Raw genomic sequence first — 21,356 nt, 5'->3', positions numbered from 1 at the left:
ATTTTTTACATTATTGTCAGTTCTTGCTTTCCCTGGGAATCGAACCCATGACCTTGGCGTCGCTAGCGCCACACTCTACTGGTTGAGCTACAGGAAAGTTGAAAAAATGAAAACTCTGTCATCCCCCCTCTCACCCCTAACCCCCATTTTGTTCACAATACGATGTTAATTTGTTAAAATTATTTTATTTGGCTTTTTAATCACATTTGCCTTAATTTAAGCCTAATTTGCTCTCTGTAAGGACAGTTGCTCACTATCACAATACAAGATATAAAGTTGAAATTACTTAGTGTATCACAATCAGTATCATTGTTAGAAAGGTGTTAATGCTGGTGGTGGAGTGAGGACAATTTTTCATTTCTTCATTTATTTCACATTCTGCTAACCTTCACTGGCAAATGTTCGAACACCATTCATCTATCAGTCTCAATTTTACATCTGTAGTGGCTTGTTTCAGCATTTATCTCTGCTCGAAGCCCACTGGCAGCTAGAGGTCCCATCGGCCCAGTCCATAATCTGTCCTTGAGAACCAGTCGAGGGTCTCTGAGGGACCGAGGGAAATGAAGGCAATCATTAGAAATTTGAAAAGAACGTCCTCCTTTGATACACCATTTGATCAACTTTGCATATTCCCGTCACGGGAAATAAAGCTGCCGGCATGCTTCCAGGAACACCACTTTCTGTGCCCCCCTACCTATAGTTAGATGTGGCACCCGATCCGTGGTCATTCCCCACTCAGCATTGCTAATTGATGCAGCATCTTGCTGACTGTTACCTGTGTGTGTGTGCACTCTCATGTGTCCATGCTCGGCCTGGCTCTGTGCCCAGAGATGAGACTGCATATCCATCACCACTCTATAGTGAGCAGCAGTGGCCAGCTGAGAGACCAGATCTGCACCTCTCCTCCCTTCCCCCTGTCAGTGGACAGATTCAGGACACCTCAGGTTCATTAGTCACACCAAAGTAGGGCAGGTGCAGTGCGAGTTGCCTCTCCTAGATCTATCAGAGGCTCGGGGTGAGGCGTGACGCACTCAAACACCACAAGCACCACTTCTGTATAGGCCAGGGTCTTTCCTGCTCTCTAGCTTAACGCGATGGGACCCCGGCAGATAAGCGTTTGGGTTCTTCTGCGGTGTTCTGTGAATATATCAGCTCTTGAATACTAAGGGCCATAGCCCTATGAATCTGATATAACAATTTACTGTTACGTTAATGAAAAAAGCTACTGCATTAATATTAAGAACAAGTCCTTCGAAATCTGCACATTCACAAATGCCTCGAGGTGCATAGTTTGCAGACAAATACAGATCATTAATATGCAGAACAGGAAAATCTGATAAGAATAAATTGTCTTTGGTTTTAATGTGGAGCATCTTCACTGAGACAAGTCACCCACACACTTTCACATTAAAATACACTCGTACTATACACTGAGTAATCTGTTGTTGTGAGTCTTTGGTTTGACAAAGATTTTGATTCTTTGGTCTTCAACAGCATTCTTTTGTGAATTCAGAATGATTCGAATTGATAAATGCTAACAGCAATTTGATTGTCACGTTTTAAAATACATTTAAAAGCTTAAATGGATTTTATAGAATGATACACATTTTTCTATTAGTTTCATGTTTTCTATTAGATTCAAATTGATTCTAAATGTTAACAGCAATTTGATTCAGTCACCTTTTTAAATCCATTTATAAGCTTTCATTGATTTTATAGAATGATTACTTTCATGTTGGCATTTTCCTCTTCCTATTCACAACTTTGTAAAAGTTTGTGGTCAGTAAGTTTTTTTTCTTCTTTTTTTCTTTTTTTTCTTTTTTAATAAGTCTTTTTAATCAGAAGTAAAGTAAAAACATTAAGGTTGTGAAATACTGTTTCAATGTAAAATTGCAGTGTGTGTAGTATTTATGAGGATCTATTGACAGAATTGCAATATAATATACATGAATATGTTGTGAATATGAACCATGAATATGGTGTATAAAGACCTTAAAAATAAAGCTATATATATATATATATATATATATATATATATATATATATATATATATATATATATATATATATATATATATATATATATATATATATATATATATAAATAACTCTGATTCTACTGGTCTGAAATAAGAAAGTCGCATACACCTAGGAAGGCTTGAGGGTGAGTAAATCATGGCGTTTAAATTTTTGGGTGAACTATCCCTTTAAAGTAGCTTTTTTAAAACTATTTTAAAATGTAACCTATTGGCTAATATGTCCTTTCTCTGTTAAAGTATTAAACTAATTTTGCTAACCCCAGACCATTGAACAGTAAGTAATATGTTAGCTTTGCTTATGATATGATGTAAGAATAAATTAATAAGCAACTTTCCACCAAATTGTTGTTAATTTAAAGGATTAGATCACTTTTTAAAATGAAAAGGACCCCATGATTTACTCACCTTTAAGCCATCCTATGTGTATATGCCTGTCTGTCTTTTTGATGAACACAGAGTTATGTTAATAGATACCCTGATGCTTCCAAGCTTTATAATGGCATTGACGGGGGCTGAGTTTGAAGCTCAAAAAAGTGCATCTTAATCATGAACGAACTCCACATGGTTCTGGGGGGTTTAATAAAGGCCTTATGAAGCGAATCAATGGGGTTTTGTAAGAAAAATATCCATATTTAAAACTTTATAAAATAAAATATCTAGCTTTTGGCAGACCACCTTCTGTATTCATCTTGCGAACCCCCCCCCCCCCCCCCAAAAAAAAAATGGTCGCCATGTTGCCCCTCCATCTTGAAAGTACATTAGCCAAAGAGGGACATATGCGTAAATTCAAGCTTCGCCTTTCGCGTTTTAACACTCGATGGCAGTCATGGACGAGGTCAAACGGGAAGCCATGTTAATCTTGGACTAAATCGGCCACTGTAGGAGTTAAAACGAAATCAGAATTGAGAGGAACAGAAACTAATATTCACTGGATAGTCATAAACCTTTTCACCGCTAGATGGGGGGAAATATCACACAGTGTAGCTTTAAGGGTAAGTAAATCATGAGGTAATTTTCATAGTTTTATTTTAAAATGAACTAATCCTTAAATGCAGTATAAACTGAAAAGACATGCGATGTGCATGCATGAGGAACACCTGTCCTCATGTCTTTTTTTTCTCTCTCCTGCACCTCTCAATTGTCTGTCAGTAGGCACACTTGTGGTAATTAATAAGGGCCGTTTGTTAAACCGGACTGACGTGTTTGTGAGTAGACGGCGGCAGGGGCCCTGACTGTAGAGCCCTCAAGGTGAGTTAGATATGAGACGGGTGTCCACAGGGCCATCCTTCCCTTCACTCACAGAGTCACGGCGAGTGACATTTGACAGCATTGCTCAGGAGAGCCACGAAGGACAGAATGTTCTATGCTGTTCTATATAGAGTGCTTGGCACAATGCAGAAGCTTGATGCTTGGCTTATTTTGGAACGGTTTTATTGGCAGAGAGGAAAAAAAAGGGTCAGATTTGGTCTAAATTTGCGAGTCATTATTGACTCTTCATATTCTTTTTCTGAAATGATTTAATCTTCATAGCAGTTTTTAGTATTTTGTCATTTTTAGTAAAAATTTCAAACAAAAACAAATTTGGCTAAAGTTGTTCAAGCTCACAGAGTACTATGATGATGATTGCGCAATGATATCTGGAAACTTTTTGAAACCGTTTCTTGTAGCATGCCCCCAACCCAAACCATTGCAGCTGAACAGGAAGGAGAGCTTTCTTCAGAATTGCCACAGGAAGAGTAAACAATACAAGACAGCCTGAATTTAGGGTGGATTTTAAAGATGCATTTTCGTCCAGTCAGTGTAGGCTTTGTGATGGCCCTAAGGCCCTTAAAGAGAGAAAGAACGAATGAGTGTGTGTATGTCTGACGCGGATGTAGGATGTACTGGTGTGAGAAATGAGGTGCTGTGAAGTAGGCAAGCCCTCCAGCAGTCCGTGTACTACTGATAAGAGATGAGGGCCTCGGGGAAATGTAGTGGGTCAGACAACAGTTTTCACAGGTGTGTTAGAGAGGAAAGCACAAGCCCACACTCCAATAATGCTTCCCATGAAATGGCTTTTATTCAATCCTATATTCAAACACTGCACTCATTCAAAAAACATAGGTAAATACAGATGGTACTGAGAACATTTATCTTTCTTCATGAAATATTCAAACTTCAATTGCCTCATTCAAAAATAATTACAGTTGTCTGCTTTGGCAATCTTGAAAAACTTCCACTTTGAGAAAGACGATTTAAAGAGTAAAGGCTGATGATGATGATGTGAAACATTTGATTAAGCAGTAACACACCAGGAAGCTGTTGCATTCAGTACCTCAATATACTTTGATATCCAATACTAAATCTAGATGTAATCTGGTCAGGTTTGGGCAAAATTTGGAATCTAATAATTGGCTTGGAATTTGAATTGGCCTACAGTTCAAGTTTAAATAACAGGAAAAGGAATTGACTGAGTAATAAGAGGGAGTTCCCATCTACTTTTTCTGTCGCCTTGGTTCCAGAAGAATGTTTTGTTCCAAGAACGTTGTGTGTGTGTGTGTGTGTGTGTGTGTGTGTGTGTGTGTGTGTGTGTGTGTGTGTGTGTGTGTGTGTGTGTGTGTGTGTGTGTGTGTGTGTGTGTGTGTGTGTGTGTGTGTGTGTGTGTGTGTGTGTGTGTGTGTGAACGTTTTTGTTCCAAGAACGTTTGGTTTAGAATGTTTTGTTCTACACAAACCAAAAATCTTGGTTCCAGAATAATGTTTTCCATTGATTTATCCCACGGATAAAAAGTGATTTTGAAATAGTTGTAATCCATGAACCAAACCAACCACTGCATTACAAACTTTCATTTGATGCAACAAAGGCTAAACAAATCTGACAAAAGCACAAAAGTGCAAGACTGCTGTATACTTCTTTTAATGATGGAAAGAACAACAATCCTATGAACAAATTACATAAATGGAGAAATGTTCTTTATCTGTTCTGCATCTGTTCTTTAAATCTGATTCTAAAAGTTATAATAATAAAAAAAAAAAAAAAAAGGCAATAATCCCTTATGAAGAGAATGAATAGTTTTGCTTCTGGAACTCTTAATCATAGGTATTTTATTCAAAAAAATGTTATTCAAAACCACAAAAGATTTTTAATTAAATTTGATGAAATATATAAATTAAATACAAGTTTCTGTAAGTGGCATTTGAAACTTTTTTTTTTCTAAACTTTAAAAAAATGCTTTATCAAGACTTTATTTAAAGGGTTAGTTCAGCCAAAAATGAAAATTCTCTCATTAATTACTTACCCTAATGAAGATATTTTGTTGAAATCCGATGGCTCAGACAGGCTTTCATTGAAACTGTCATTTCCTCTCTCAAGACCCATAAAAGGCACTAAAGACGTCGTTACAAAGCCCATCTAACTACAGTTATTCTACAATCATTTTATGAAGCGACGAGAAGTTTTTGTGCGCAAAAAAACTAAATAACGACTTATATAGTGATGGCCGATTTCAAAACAAAGTTTTGAACTGTTATGAATCAGCGTATAGATTCATGATTCGAATCACCAATGTCACGTGATTTCAGCAGTTTGGATGTTTGACCAAGCGGCAAACTCCCGCGATCTCTCTTGAAGCCAATACGGAAGTAATGTAAACTGCAATTCCTCAACTGGCCACTCAGACAGACTCAACAGACTCCAGAAGGGAGCAGAATCTCATTGTTAAAATTCTCAACTTTACAGCAGGAAAAAAAACATGTTTACAGCCTGGTACAAAATGTGGTTTTGGCCTATAAGGCTAATTTTTGCGTCACCTAAGCTCTGCCCTATGATCCCGCCTTTTAGGCATTTTTTATGTTATCCGGGAGTGACACGCGATGACTCGCTCCAAGATGGCAACGCCCAGATCGCCCCTACTTTAAGCTATGTCACGGACACTACGTCCATATTTTTTTTTTTTTACAGTCTATGGGTTTGACACACGATCCGAATCATGAATCAATACACTGATTCATAACGGTTCAAAACTTTGTTTTGAAATCTGCTCATCACTATAGAAGTTAATTAGTTTTTTTGCGCACAAAAACTATCCTCGTCGCTTTATAACATGATTGTAGAACCACTGTACTGAGAGGGGCTTTGTAACGACGTCTTTAGTGCCTTTTATGGGTCTTGAGAGATGAAATGACATTGGTGTCAATGAAAGCCTATCTGAGCCATCGGATTTCAACACAAATATCTTCATTTGTGTTCCAACGATGATCAGAGGTCTTATGGGTATCGAACGGCATTAGGGTTAGCAATTAATGACCGAATTTTCATTTTTAGGTGAACGGGCCCTTTAAGGCATTCTCGTTTCTGAATGCTGCATTTGGTGTTTGTGCAAAAGTGATACTTTTATGCAGTTCATATGGAACTGGCAAAAAACAATAACTGGCCAATCAGCTGATGTACTCCTATCTGCTTCCATACAGTACCACTCACATATTCTGGTCCGAAATGCTGTGATTAGGAATGGAGTGATCGTCACAATTGTGGCGCACATGTCAGGACACGTCAAAACGCCTTCATGGCCCAGAAAACACCTCAGACCCCAGAGGGTTAAACATCAAAACTCGGAATGCTGTTTAGCCTGGTTAGAGGAACTGTAAACATTCGGTAATTTGCAGTTTAACCATGTAAATGTTGTTTCTGCATCTATTTATTGAAAATTTCAATTTTCTGTGTGGACTCTCCTCACCTAGGACCTACGCATATTAACTCCTGTTAGTGTGATAGGACTTCCTCTGCGGTGTCATCACAGGTGACTTATTTGGCTCAAGGATGTGTGTCCTCATATACTTTCACACCTGACATAAAAGTCTGGGACAGGGCCACGCAGAACAGGTCATCATATCGATTTCAGCTCGAGTCCTCAGCCCGGCTCGACATTAGCAGCCATGAGAGGATGACACTTTACCTCTCCACAGAGAGACACCGGACCAAATGGATGCCAGCGGACAAGATACAGAAAGCAATACAGCCCGAGGGCTCTCTCAGACCTTTGGCACCATGAATCATGTTCAGACTCCACACCACCATCGCCCCAGATGGAGTGAAATTATGCATCATGCCGGGTTGCTTATGGGCTGCTCGCCTCAGAAAGCCTTTACCATTTTTGTCCGTTGCACTGTGGGACAGCAAATCTCTGTGAAAGGTTTGGTCTACAGAGGCTGGTTGAATGGAACCAGCTGGAACGTAAGGAGCTGGTAGGTTTCCTCAATTGCTTTGTGCATTTCGTCATGTTGATTCAAAGTCAGCTCATGACACTTATGTGACATATGTTGTTGTGGGAAGCCACACATAAACTTACTTCATGGAGCTGACGGTCCTTAAACAGGCAGCTGCGGCTTTATGATGACACCCAGGCAGTTGCAACAATCTCATCAGCTTTTGAAGACATCTGCCACCTTATCTGATAGAAACTCAATTTATGTTTTTTTGTCTCTTTCCTCCCTTCATCTCTTTCACTCTCACTTGGATTTTTTTTCCATCCGCATCTTGATATATATTTCCCGTTATTGTTTATCCGGGTCCTGAGCTGTCAGAGAGAACAAGACAAGGACTGTAAAGAATCTTATCTTCCCTAAAGCTGACAGCTGTTGGAGGGGCTCAATAGGGGGGAAAGTCTTTGAAGTGTGCTCAGTAACTCCACACATCAAATCCAGCCTCCATCATGCCTCATCATCTAGGAACAAGGCTCACACGAAACTCGCTGAACGGAGCACCCCACCCCACCCCATACGCCCGCTCTTACATTCTTTCAACTCCTTTTGTTTCTCTTTCACATCTTCACTGTCTCAGCTTTTTCTCTCTCTCTCTCTCTCTCTCTCTCTCTCTCTCTCTCTCTCTCTCTCTCTCTCTCTCTCTCTCTCTCTCTCTCTCTCTCTCTCTCTCTCTCTCTCTCTCTCTCTCTCTCTCTCTCTCTCTGTGCCACCATCCATTTTGTTTTTATATTTTTGGGAGCCTCTTTTTCAGCCGTCAAATATCGATCAGTCTTTCTCAAACGATCACAGTTTCAGCACGCATAAATCAGTGGTCTCTTTTTGTAGCTGACATTTCTTTCTCTTAATTCCATTGCAGAGAAGCGGTGATTTGTGCTTGGGTCGGGATGCTCTGCTAATCGCCTGCTAGTGCTAAACGTTTAGTCGGTTTGTGAGTTCAACTAGGTTACCTAGATTTTTTTGGTCTGTTTGTTTTTGGCAAGGGGATAAGAAAGGAGCTGCAACTTCTCAGAAGGGATTTTTAGCATGCTGAGAGCCCCTTATGCTTTAATGTGCTGTCAAAAGGCCTGTCAAAAATGCTTATGTAACAAATCTATCAACTTGAACAAGAATTTTAAGGGCAGCTACTGTCAGAATTCAGATCATTAGCTGTTTGCAATATTTGTGCTAGTATGCATAAGTCATAGGTAATATTTTTTTTATGAACTTTGATAGTTTTGTACAATACAAGGTTGTGTTTAGCCTGAGTTTGTTGAATATCTGTCATTTCTTGCAATTTTTAGATTCAAAATGGCGATACACTGTATATTGTGAGTGACCATATTAATTAATGGCTGAAATTTGTATTTAATTTTAAACTTGTTAGGCCATACTGGTGTGTGGGGTGATGGGGACGGGCATGTTACACTGAAAAAAATATTTATACTGCTTGTTCAAATTGCTTAATTAAAATTAGCTAAAGTGTAAGGGTGGATCGCCTACGGTGGTTCTGACTGCAGGGTTGCCGAACGACTAAAGAAACGTTATCAGCGTGATGGTAGAAAACTGTACATTTCTTGTCTATAACCACCCACTGCAACTTATACCAACGACGGAAATAAGCGCAGTTACAATAGCAAAATATGTGGGAGAGCGTTGCTTTAATGTGACTATATTGTATTGCAATAGGGAGCACTTCAAAGTCAATACCAAACCAAAACTAGTTAGCAAAATCATTTATAATTGAAAGAATTTAATGACAAAATCCGGTTATGGTTACACTTAAAATAGTTACAAAATAGATGAATGAGATGATAAAACTTATACCATTAATCGTACCCAGCATGTGTAGAATGTTACCTGAGAGATAGGGAGAGATAGAGAGAGATAGAAAGATAGAAAGAGAGAGAAAAAGAGAAGAGCCAAAGAAGGCCCTAGAAGAGACAGCCAGAGAAAAAGAGAAAAGACCTCCAGAGGAAGAAGACCCAGAGAAAAGAAAAGACCTCGAGCAACAGTTGCAATCTTCTTTTATACATCCCTTGACCATGTGACTGAAACCCTGAGACATTCAAACTGACCAGTCAGACCAGACTTCCCCCACTGTACTACAGGTGTGGCACCATTTGGCCTACAGGCCCTCAAGATCTCTTTGTCTTTAGGAATCCCAAACAGCCCCACTGATAAGAGAGAGGGGGGTGAAACACAGTAAAACAAATGTCTTTGTTCAAAGAAAAATATCAAAATATCTTTGATTATTTTGGATTCTTTCAAAAGCAACACAGTTGCTATACATTTTGTCAAAACCTAATTTGATTGTGTTTAATCCACTTAAATATAAGTCAAATTGAAGTCAAACTTAATCCGTTTGTGTTGTGTTACATGAATGATTTGTGTTGCATTAACTGATACTGGGCAGGGCTTATTAGTTCCCAGTATGATTTGCATATGGCAAAATCAAGAGCAAGTAAATGTTGTTATTTTATATGTAAAGTGTTTTTATGTATTTTTGAGCAAAATTAGAACGGGAGAGACTTGATTGTGTTTAATAGAATTTAATATTCAATTATGTTGGAATTATTAGAACAATTTTAATTATTGTGGGTTACCATTGTGGAGAAGAGGAGCATTTGCTTAGGCTGTGGACTAATACAACTGGTGTCATAATGGCTTTGCTGGGGGAGCTATTAATGTTTAGCATTTAAGATGCTAATCTGTGCTCTTGCTAGCTAAATGTTTGTCAGGTAGCTCGTGCAGTATTATAATTCAGTTGTGTAACATTAAAGTACACTCACCTAAAGTATTATTAGGAAAACCTGTTCAATTTCTTATTAATGCAATTATCTAATCGACCAATCACATGGCAGTTGCTTCAATTCATTTTGGGGATGTGGTCCTGGTCAAGACAATCTCCTGAACTCCAAACTGAATGTCAGAATGGGAAAGATAGGAGATTTAAGCAATTTTGAGTGTGGCATGGTTGTTGGTGCCAGATGGGCTGGTCTGAGTATTTCACAATCTGTTAAGTTGTGATTTTCACGCACAACCATTTCTAGGGTTTACAAAGAATGCTGTGAAAAGGGAAAAACATCCAGTATGCGGCAGTCCTGTGGGCGAAAATGCCTTGTTGATGCTAGAGGTCAGAGGAGAATGGGCCGAATGATTCAAGCTGATAGAAGAGCAACTTTGACTAAAATAACCATTCATTACAACCGAGGTATGCAGCAAAGCGTTTGTGAAGACACAACACGCACAACCTTGAGGTAGATGGGCTACAACAGCTGAAGACCCCACCGGGTACCACTCATCTCCACTACAAATAGGAAAGAGAGGCTACAATTTGCACAAGCTCACCAAAATTGTACAGCTGAAGACTGGAAAATGTTTGCCTGGTCTGATGAGTCTCGATTTCTGTTGAGACATTCAGATGGTAGAGTCAGAATTTGGCTTAAACAGAATGAGAACATGGATCCATCCATGCCTTACCACTGTGCAGGCTTGTGGTGGTGTGTAATGGTGTGGGGGATGTTTTCTTGGCACTCTTTAGGCCCCTTAGTGCCAATTAGGCATTGTTTAAATGCCACGACCTGAGCATTGTTTCTCACCATGTCCATCCCTTTATGACCACCATGTACCCATCCTCTGATGGCTACTTCCAGCAGGATAATGCACCTCATAAATCTCAAATAATTTCAAATTGGTTTATTGAACATGACGATGAGTTCACTGTACTAAAATGGCCCCCACAGTCACCAGATCCAATAGAGCATCTTTGGGATGTGATGGAATGGGAGCTTCGTGCCCTGGATTTGCATCCCACAAATCTCAATCAACTGCAAGATGCTTTCCTATGAATATGGGCCAACATTTCTAAAAAATGCTTTCAGCATCTTGTTGAATCAATGCCACGTAGAATTAAGGCAGTTCTAAATTCGAAAATTTGAATTTTTTCAAACACAGTATAGAGTGTATATGAAATTAAAGTGGATGAATGAATATATGAAATTGAAAGTCTGAATTATGGCAGGAAGTCGTATAAAATTCACTTTGAAACTACTTAATTGAATCATTAAAATGTTGTTGAAGTTACATGAACAAATTTGTTTAAAACAATTAATTCACGTGGGACCGATGTACACAATTAAATAATGTAAATCCAACGCACTTTTTTTTCAGTGTAGTACTTTTATGTACTTTTTTTTTTTACAAAAATATTCAATCAATTATCACAAACGATTAATTATTTGAAAGCTAAAACACTCAAGATTCATGTTCTGAACTTGTTTTTGCAATAAATACATCAGAGAGGAAAGGTTTAAACGAAATGCTGAAGGAACGTCTAGGTTAACACGAACAAAATAAACGCAGTACTCATCTTTCATCTCCTATCGTGCAGATCAGATCGGACAGAGCCAAGAAATGCCAGTATGCGCTTCAATCTAAGGGTCCGCTCTTCAAAATACGTCCAACTTTTTTTTATCCAAAACAATAAAAAAATAGAAGAAAAAACAAAAAACTTGTTTGTTTGCATGAGCGTTTTGATTTAGAGTAATCAATCATGTCAATTTTCAATGAAAATCCATTTGTCACTCGCCGTGACTCTGAGAGTGAAGGGAAAATCGTTCTGACGATCTCCCCTGCAGATTAGACTCTTCCGCGTAATGTGAGCCCTCCCTTGTCTCTATCCTTCAATCACGGGCGTTCTGCTGACTCAATATATCCAAGAAGCGCATTACAGGCTTGGCAAGGTGTCAATCATTGCACCCATGGTTTTTGTTGGATAAAGCCAGTCGATGCCTAGCCAATGCCTTGCCAGCAAAGTTTTGATGGATGGACGTAGTAACCAATCAAAGATGTCATCTTGTGCCATTTCATGTAAGCGGCATTGGTGAATACTACTAATGCTGACATTTCCATTCACACCGGCACGTGTCGGTCAGCTTACACAAAACCTGCGCAGCTCGCAGACTGTATGACAGACAGTTCTTAACTAAATGAGCTTTTTCCACTTTGTAAATTCTGTAAATAGTTCCTTTAGTTTTTCAGTAACTATATATCCATTATAATTAGCAGTTTATTGCAGATTTATTTGAATGGAAAAACTGTTCTTTACAATGACAAATGTTCTGAAATAAATGAAAGGAGGCCTAGACTTTTATTGACATAAAAGTGTACAGAAGCTACATTTTTGAGAGTATCTTCAAATTTGAATCAAAACTGGTTATTTCGAGGCCTTTAACATTAGTCTAATCCATTTTTACCTAAGTGAGTCACTTACATGTATATTTAACCTTGTTTACTCTGTTCCTATACTACTTTGAGTAATTATGATTCTTGGGTAACACAATTTTATGTCTAGTGTAAAATAAGACCGAATTTATGAATATAGACCATATAAGCTGTAGACATTTTTATTCGGGTGTGTCGTTTTCAGAAAATTCTCAAAATAGGGGCACAGGTTAAGAGGTTAATTTACATTTAACTAGTTGTTCATATATGTTACCATTCAAGCATTTTGAATCTGAAGCTTTTTTTTTTTTAAGGCAGTAAGGAAGTACGGAAGGAAGAAAGGACTTTCACAATATTGTTTTTTGTACTGTATTTTTGATTTTAAGGAAATTTAGTCCTGGTGAGTGCACAAAAAAAAGAGTTTTTGTTTTTTTACTTAAAAAATCTTACAGGCTCCAAACTTTTCAGCAACAGCATGCATATGCAGAATGTATTTTTATGAACGCCGTGTCCTGTAAAACGTTGCAGTCTTCTTTTGAAAGATTCTGATATCAGACAATCTTATTTACAAATGTATTTAAGCCGTGTGGCCATTACTTTTGTAGCCATCTGAAAACGCCAGGCGCTCTACTGAAAAAAAGCTGCGCCATCGAATCGCTCTCAAACGTCCACAGCTAGGTGTTTTCAGCAAAGACGCTTTGCTTGCTATGATACGGAATGTCCACGATAGTGTTACTAGCATCTCACAGCATTTTACAGATAGTTTGTTTCCAAATTGTTTCTGTACAAAAATGATGGTACAATGTTAAGTATTTGTTCTGGCTCTTGTTTTAAATAATTTGTTCTGTTAACTTGTCATCTGTTGACATATTACAAGCAGAATGTGGCGGTTGGTCGCTGTTGTATTTGTCCCGCTCCTCCTCCACTGTGATTTGGATGGCTGGGTAAAAAGTGAGAGTGATGAGCACTGCATTTTACCCAAAGTTGAACATTCTTCAACCCTCGGCGGCCAATAAAAAATGCAGAGCGTTTAGCTCTTAGTGCCTTGTCATGCTGCTGCCATTTTAAAAACGCGGCTCTCCCATTGAAATCAATTGGGAAAATATGCTAGGTAAACACACAGCCTTACCCTGGTAACTAGCAGCCAATATAGTAACACTGACTTTTTTTAACTTTTATACTCTTTACAACAAACTAGATCATGTAGACAACCCCATTGACTTGAATAATTGATTTGTTTTAAATAATGAAAATCTGTATTTTTTGCATTTCCGTACAGAGCTCATGTGTCAAAGCATAGCGCAAGGTGCTGAGGAAGAGTGGCAGTCGTTGTGTCCCATGAGCTCATTAAATGCATTCAGGGGCGGCTCGTAATCAGCCACTGGCGAGGAGGACAGCCATTTGTCTTTAAGCACCCTCCAACTGTGGTACTTCATCCTCTCTCGCTTTTTTTCTTTCCCCCTCTCTCTCTCTCTCTCTTTCTGAAAGCCACTCTTCATCATCTTAACTTAGGCTCAGACGGATGGAGTTTCAGGAAGTGCGAGCAGACAACACGCACCTCTGCCCCTCATTGGCTGGATATAGAGCCTGGAAGACAATGACAAAAGATAGCAGCATGCTGTGCTCCGAAATGCGCTTAATTGTTTCCCATCGCTTTGCTGTTGTCTGATTGAGAGTGATTACAAAGGTGCGTTTCGGTGTGTTTAATGCAGGTTTTCTTCGTAAAGATGAATAAGACAAGCCTACTCTTCTAAATACAATCTCACCACACAGTTTCAGAGTTGAAACGGCAGTGTTCCTTTTTTATCATGTTTATTTGAGAAAACCTCTGAGATTCATAGTGTCTATTTATTTTACATGATCCCAAGAAAAAGAAAAAACAACAATAACAACAAAGAAATACATTCTTGTCTGTCGAGACTGACGAGAAGTGCCGTGAAATTGTTTTCTCTCCCCAAACATATTTTTTTGCTGAGAATATGAGAGTGAGCGGTGCTTGCTTGAGTGGATTTTTTTTTATGTAATACATAACTAGATATTTGTACTCTGCGCTCAGTTATCAGTCCAGTACTATACATAATACACAAGGATTACTGTCCGTTGCCTGCGGCTTAGACAGCGTGGCTCTCCGCAACAGTTGCTTGTTGCGCACGCGTGTGTGAGCGCGTATGTGTGTGTTTGTAGGTGTGCTGAAGTGTGGAAAATGAGTAGGCTGAATCCTGCTACTTTCAGCCTACTGCATATAATCAGCCGGAGGGCTTTTAACAGAAGCGTGCCATTAGCACAGGACCAGCTTCTTCACAGGCTAATAAAGACCCAAATGGATTACGACCGTTAAATCAGTCTGATTTACTCTGGTAGCTGTTTTTCCACCGGATGACTCTGTAGTTGTCTATGTGTGTGTGCATTTCTGGCCTTTTTCCAGCACAGGTACCAAACTTCTCCCTCTCTCTGTCACCATCTGATGCATTTATGTCTGCTAAGGCCTGAATTTGTGCTGTGAATGCCGCAGAGCGCGTACTTGAGAGGACACAGACATTGTAAATCCAAGCTGAGGTCCCCGAACACCCGCTGCTTAGCATGGTGTCTGTAAACTTGCCCAGTGAATGGATGCTTAAAATGGATTTAAATGTTTTTATTTTTTCATTTTGTAGATACAAATGAGTGGTTCCGAATATTTTAAGTAAAAATGGCTGGTAGTATAAACTAAAATTGTTCAATCTTATTTGTACAGACTAATGAACAGTAAATAAAATAAATATTGAAAGAAACTAGACTGGAAAAGATAAACTAATATTTTATTTATGTATTTATTAGAGTAACAAAAAACTTTACAATAACAAGGTCAAGGCTAAGAAAATGGAAAATAGAAAATGTATTTAAATGTTAAAGGTCCAGTGGCATGAACCATGGTATGACATTTTTATTTAATACGGTTTTTCAACATTAATATGAGTTCCCCTAGCCTGAATACTCTCCCTAAGAGTCTAGAAATTTTGATCGGTGTAAACCGAGTTCTGGCTGTCTTTCTCTGCCTTTGAGAAAATGAGAGCCCAGACGAGCTGATCTTAAATTCTCCTGTTATGATGTCATACCAGGAAAGGTTTCCTCCCCTTCCTCTGCTTTGCCCGCCCAGAGAATTAGTAGAGAATGGATTCAGTTTATCAGTCGCGATGCCAGCAGCTTAGGCTTTATTATATGGATTCAACAGCACCGCCACAAACAGTGAGTAACAGTATTCATTAATGCCTGATCTGAGATCAGTGATTTCTATGTAGCTGACTTTCTTTTTAAATGATTTAATACTGTCAGTCCCGCCACTGGCCGTCTTGATGCATCAGTGAATCAAGCCAGTGACTAAAATGATCAACTTCACGTCGTTTCTGTTAGTATGAAACAAATCTGTTATTTAATTGATTAAACTACAGAGAGCAATCAAAGAACAGTCTTTATAATGTTCAGATCAGTAAATCACACGAATATCTGCAGTGCACACTTGTCCAAACTGCCGTTTGAATGACGCTGTTAAGCTGCTCAACAGAAGCTCTTATTCATGTCGATGTCGTGATTGTTGTTTGTTGTGGTGAAAGCATTTTATGAGAGAAATAACGTTGCAAAGTTCACTTGTGTTGATTTATAACTCTAAGATGCGAACAAAATTAACTTGCGCTCTCAACAACTCGGTACAATAACCAGCTCCCAGTCTCTCTCTCTCTCTCTGTCTGGACTGGCAGTTCTGCTCACCTCACTAAACCACGCCCCCTCCACCACTCATTTCAAATGCAAAGATGTCAGCCAATCACAACCATGGGTGTTTTCACTGTCTCACAGCAGACACGCCCCTTGAAACAGAGCATTCAAGCCAGAGGGCTAATATCAGTATAGGAAAAAAATGCCTTTTATTTAGAAATTATGACAATTATTGATGCAAAAACCATACTAACAATACAAGTACACCTCAGGAAACATTATAAAATAATAAATAAATCCATGCCATGGGACCTTTAAGTAATAATAATAGTGAACATTACAGCCTAAATGTTAAAAGGGCAAAATTTAAAAAGAAAAGAATAGTTCATAATTCAAAGAAAAGTACTTGAAAAGAATATTTCAAAAGTGAAATAAAATAATTAAATAGAATAAACCGCTTAAGACAAAAAATATTCAGACTCAAAATTCAGATTATAAATGAAAGAATACTTACCAGTTAACATCAAGGAAAACGGTCTATTATAACCCCACCAACTAACCTTACATATGGAAGAATGCCAAGCATGTTGCTTTAAAAACCTCTTCAAATCCGATGTTGGCTTTGGTTGTGCTGCTTGTGAACTGAAACTGGAGAATGGATTGTTTGTGAGCTTGTCTTAAGCAAATATTGTTGCATTGCTTGTAAGTGTAAATGTATAAATGAAGGTAAACGATGACATTTCACAGAGTAAATGATAAAATAAGGTTAGCACATGTGGGATGCAAGTCCCCTTTTTCACCTGCATTGGCATGTGAGTCTTTCGACTCCTTGCATGGATTCTGCCCCATAATATAGAAATTCAATTACAGACTCTATTTTAAATTCAATTTCACGTCACAGCTGAAGTTCCCACATTAGGCACATCACACTTAATTAGGTTTTCTCACTTTCCGAAATGCCGATTAGCATCAAGTATTACTTTCTGGCTGCCAGCTCAGTCTGAGTTACAAGTTGAGTAACGGCATGAATCAAACAATCGCTCTTGAGTTTGCAGCTAATTTCTCTTTCATGTGCGATATTTCCCCTGTACTCATTCTGCATTGTGAGTAATAGAAGGGCCAGTTATGTAAGGAAGAGGCAGTGTTGTGCGAAATGAACAGGTGGCTCAAACTCCTCAGCACAGGCTTTTTCTCGTGCCACCTCCCCACAATGTGTGCCTTTTGGCCTCCTCTTCCTAAAAAAGGCAAAGTTCCAGTTGGTCTTGAAACAATTTAAAAAGGTTCTAGACCGCCAAGGAAGCTTTGTTAAAATGTCAACAAATTAAGTGGCTTAATTTTTTTCCGCTTTCCCATCTTTTGTTTCAACAGGCAACCCTTCCAAGTCGACCCACAGGCCAAAACAGCAACATTCCCAGCAACAGCAGCAGCAGCCTCACAAGGGAGCGAAGGGCGGCGCGATCTCTCGCTGCAGACCAGCACAGTCGACCATGTGAAGAGAGGCCTTGCAGCAATGGCGGAGGAGGAGTGCGGGAGCTGGTGCGAAGAGCTGAAGGTGGGCAGTCCATGTCTGAGGTAACCGGGCCACGGAAGACCGAGCATCCGGGGGCGTCTCAGATCCCTCGGGCGGTGGCCGGCAGCAGCGTGAGCCTCCCCAGCAAGGCCAGTCCCTCACGCAGCCTGTCATCGGACAGCGAGCGGGGGCCGCGAAGTGAACGAGGGCCTATTCCTAGGCTTCAGTCCTCCTTTACCGGCCGTCTGGGTCAGCCGCCCCGTGGCCCTCTGTCTTTACACATGTACAGCCGAAAGAACGTCTTCCTACAGCACTCGATCCAAACAGCTGAACTGCAGGCTCTTGCTCAGCAGGACGGTTGAAACACACACACACACACAAGCGCACGCACAGTGACACATGCCTCAGATGGATATGAACTCTTGGTCCAGTTCCTCAGTGACCGCGAGTACCTTCAGACCCACATGCACTCAGTTACATTCAAGGCTAATTTTCCTCTAAAACCTCAAACGAACTTGGACCGCACACCGAGAATCTTATTATCCTTTGTGGGGTAAATTAATCATCTATATTAAGTGTCAAATCTAATCCGTTGTCTGCACTACTTAAACCTTCTGAAGAAATAGTATATGCTGCTCCGATAAGTACTTTAGATCGACGGTCCACTAATGCGAATTTTACTCGCAACACTATCACATTGTACAGTTCTGCTAATATGCTAGAGAGGAGGTGAATGGTTTTGCATTTACATTATTTCTTTGAAAGAAATTCAGGGTCCAAAATGAACACTGGCCAAGACCTAAATTCAAAATTTGGTTTTGGCAAGTTAATTTAACCAGTTGGCCAGATATTCTATTGGGAACTATAACATTATATGGTTTAAATTGAATTTTAATAATGCTAATATCACCTTTTGCTGATTTATATGATCAGATTAAGGGTGCTTTCACATCTCTAGTTCGGTTCATTTGGTCCGAACCAAGGGCAAACAATTAGACATTGTTGCATTTTTCAGCTTTTTTGGTTCCTTTTCACACCACACTGATTGCTTTGGTCTGAACCAGTTGAAACGAACCAAAACGCACGCACATGACAACATCCACATCACTCATTGGCCATGGCGTTAGGCTTGGGCGGTAATACGGTAAAATGGTATACCGCGGGATCTAAAAATAGCAACGGTATCAGTTTCAATACCGTCAAACTGTCAAAAAAAACAAAAAACAGATCAACTTACATATTGCTGATCAACAATTAATTATTAAATATTTAATAAGTTGAACTAATTAAACTATTTACATATTAAATACTATTTATTTATTAAATGCCTAAATATGTGTATGCGTTGTTGTGACAGCGTGGATGAGAAAGAGAGAGAGAGAGAGAGAGAGAGAGAGAGAGAGAGGGGAAAAGACGGCGAGTCGGGCACTGAGTTATTATCGAAAAAGAACACAACTTCTGCAGTTTGGAAGTATTTTGGGTTTTGACGGTAAATACAGACGAGGCAATTTGCAAATTGTGCAACAAAAAGATGACCGCGAGAGATGGAAATACCTTGAACCTAAGGGCGCATATCCGAAACCACCATCCTCACTGCTGCGTGGATGAAAAACCGAGCGCACCCTCGGACTATGCTGTAATATTGCCGAAGCCTTTTGTCACACAGCTGGCAATGTAAGCAATAAGCATGAACTCCACAAAAATCAAGTGGACATGGGACTCACAAAAAAAAAAAAGTCAATTGTCTGACAATTGTCTCATAACGGTAAGCATAAAACGTGCAGAGAGTTTCTCAGGGGCTCAAATGTAAAAAAAAAAAAAAATATATATATATATATATATATATATATATATATATATATATATATATATATATATATATATATAAGCCAAGCCAACAGTTTGTTGACGCTGTCTGAGCCTTACATCATAATGTTTTAATTATTCACGGTAATACCGTATACCGAGGTAAAATAGGGAGGAGGTTTGACGGTATCAAAATTTGGATACCGCCCAAGCCTATTTCCTAAACTGCTTTTCGATTGGTCAGAATTTACGTGTGGGAAAATTCCAGCAGAAGAGGCAAAGCCAGCAAACTATAATAACACTATGGAGAGACGACTGCGCGGGCTAGTTTTGTCCCTGGCCATAATCTACTACACTGTGTGTATTTACCACAGTATGCAAATACATTTCTATAATGACACGCGAATGCGACGAGAAAACAACGTTCTAATGCACTGCAGACGGCGACCGCGCATCACTCATCACTTCAAGTGGAGCCATGCATTAATTATTAACTCTTGACATGCTCATCTTCCCGAAAATATTGCCAACGATCTATCAGGTAATAATATCATGCACACACTGTCAGCGCAGCCGACTACGGCAGCTGGTTCAGTCAAAATGATCAGTACTTTTGCAGTTGGTTCTGTTCGAGGTCGGATCACGTTCTCACCACAAACAAACCGCTCCAGAGTTCGTTTGAAAGCGTACCGAGACCACCTCTTCAAGGAGGTCTCGGTACGCTTGTTTGGTCCGCTTTTGGTGCGCACCCGAGTGCGATTGCTGCTTTCAGACCTGACCAAACGAACCGCACCAAAGAGGGAAACAAACTCTAGTACGATTCAACCGAACTAAATGAGGCAGGTGTGAAAGCACCTTAAGTGAAAGACATACGAACAGTCTATTAAAACCTAAAGTTCTTCTCATTTATTGCGAGAACTCCATTTGGTCACACGCTACCTTTCAAAAGTTCGGGGCTGGAAAGATTTTTTTTAAAAGAGGATTGAAAGAAGTCCCTAAGGCTCATCAAGACTGCATTTATTTGGTAAAATAAATTATTAATTTATATATATAGATATAATATATTAATTATTTAAAAAAAAAAAAAAATATATATATATATATATATATATATATATATATATATATATATATATATATATATAATTTTTTTTAAATAATTTATATATATATATATATATATATAAAAATTATTTAAAAAAAAATTTATATATATATATATATATATATTACCAACTAAATGCAGTCTTGATTTGCATTAGAGACTTATAAATAAATAAATTTACTGACTTCAAACTTTTGAATGGTATATGTGGTTTATTTCGCTCAATACTACCCATATTAAGCCAGTCATAAGTCAACATACTTAAAATATGATGAAAAAAATAATGTTTGTGTGGAAGAAATACAACTTCATGAGAGTACAAATTATTTATGGCTAGTAGGTTTTCTCAGTTCACCCACTAAAAAGTTAATTTTGGACCCTGTAGAATCCTCATTAAATATTAAGTTTAAACAAAACCATTTGTACTCCAGTTCTCAGAATCAAAATTATAGACTGACTTGTTAGATTACACCCAATTAGTAGTGATGTTTATAATAGTAGGTCACACAAATAGCCCAGCACGTTGTTTTGCACCAGCAAACATGACACTGAAGACCCATGCGTATATTGCCAAATCAATCCTCAGTCGAAGAGAGGGCTTTAAAACACTTGCTGCCGGTTGAGAATTACCTATGTGTGGTCAAAAACCCTTTTAGGGAGTTTAACACTCATTAGCCTCTTCTAACTGCAAGCTAATCTCCTTTTTTATACTATTTTGCTGCAAACTAAAAAAATTAAAGCTAGAAATGTTTTCTGCACTGAAT

General features: G+C 38.8%; 1 protein-coding gene across 2 annotated transcripts in view; it reads left to right on the top strand.

The window, feature by feature from the left end:
* The window catches only part of ccser1 (coiled-coil serine-rich protein 1), a 111,493-nt gene extending 92,427 nt beyond the window's left edge, over positions 1-19,066 (top strand). Inside the window, exon 10 of one of the 2 annotated variants that reach the window (XM_067413617.1) lies at positions 17,540-19,066. In XM_067413617.1, coding sequence (XP_067269718.1) covers positions 17,540-18,043 — 504 coding nt within the window. In that variant the 3' untranslated portion in view covers positions 18,044-19,066. The remainder of the gene's footprint in view (positions 1-17,539) is intronic. The other variant, XM_067413619.1, reaches the window with a different exon arrangement.
* The last annotated feature ends 2,290 nt before the right edge of the window (positions 19,067-21,356 follow it).

This window comes from Pseudorasbora parva, chromosome 13, assembly GCF_024679245.1.
Source record: "Pseudorasbora parva isolate DD20220531a chromosome 13, ASM2467924v1, whole genome shotgun sequence".
NCBI lineage: Eukaryota > Metazoa > Chordata > Actinopteri > Cypriniformes > Gobionidae > Pseudorasbora > Pseudorasbora parva.
Note: the sequence above shows the minus strand (reverse complement) of the source record. Positions and strands in the feature narration are given on the sequence as shown.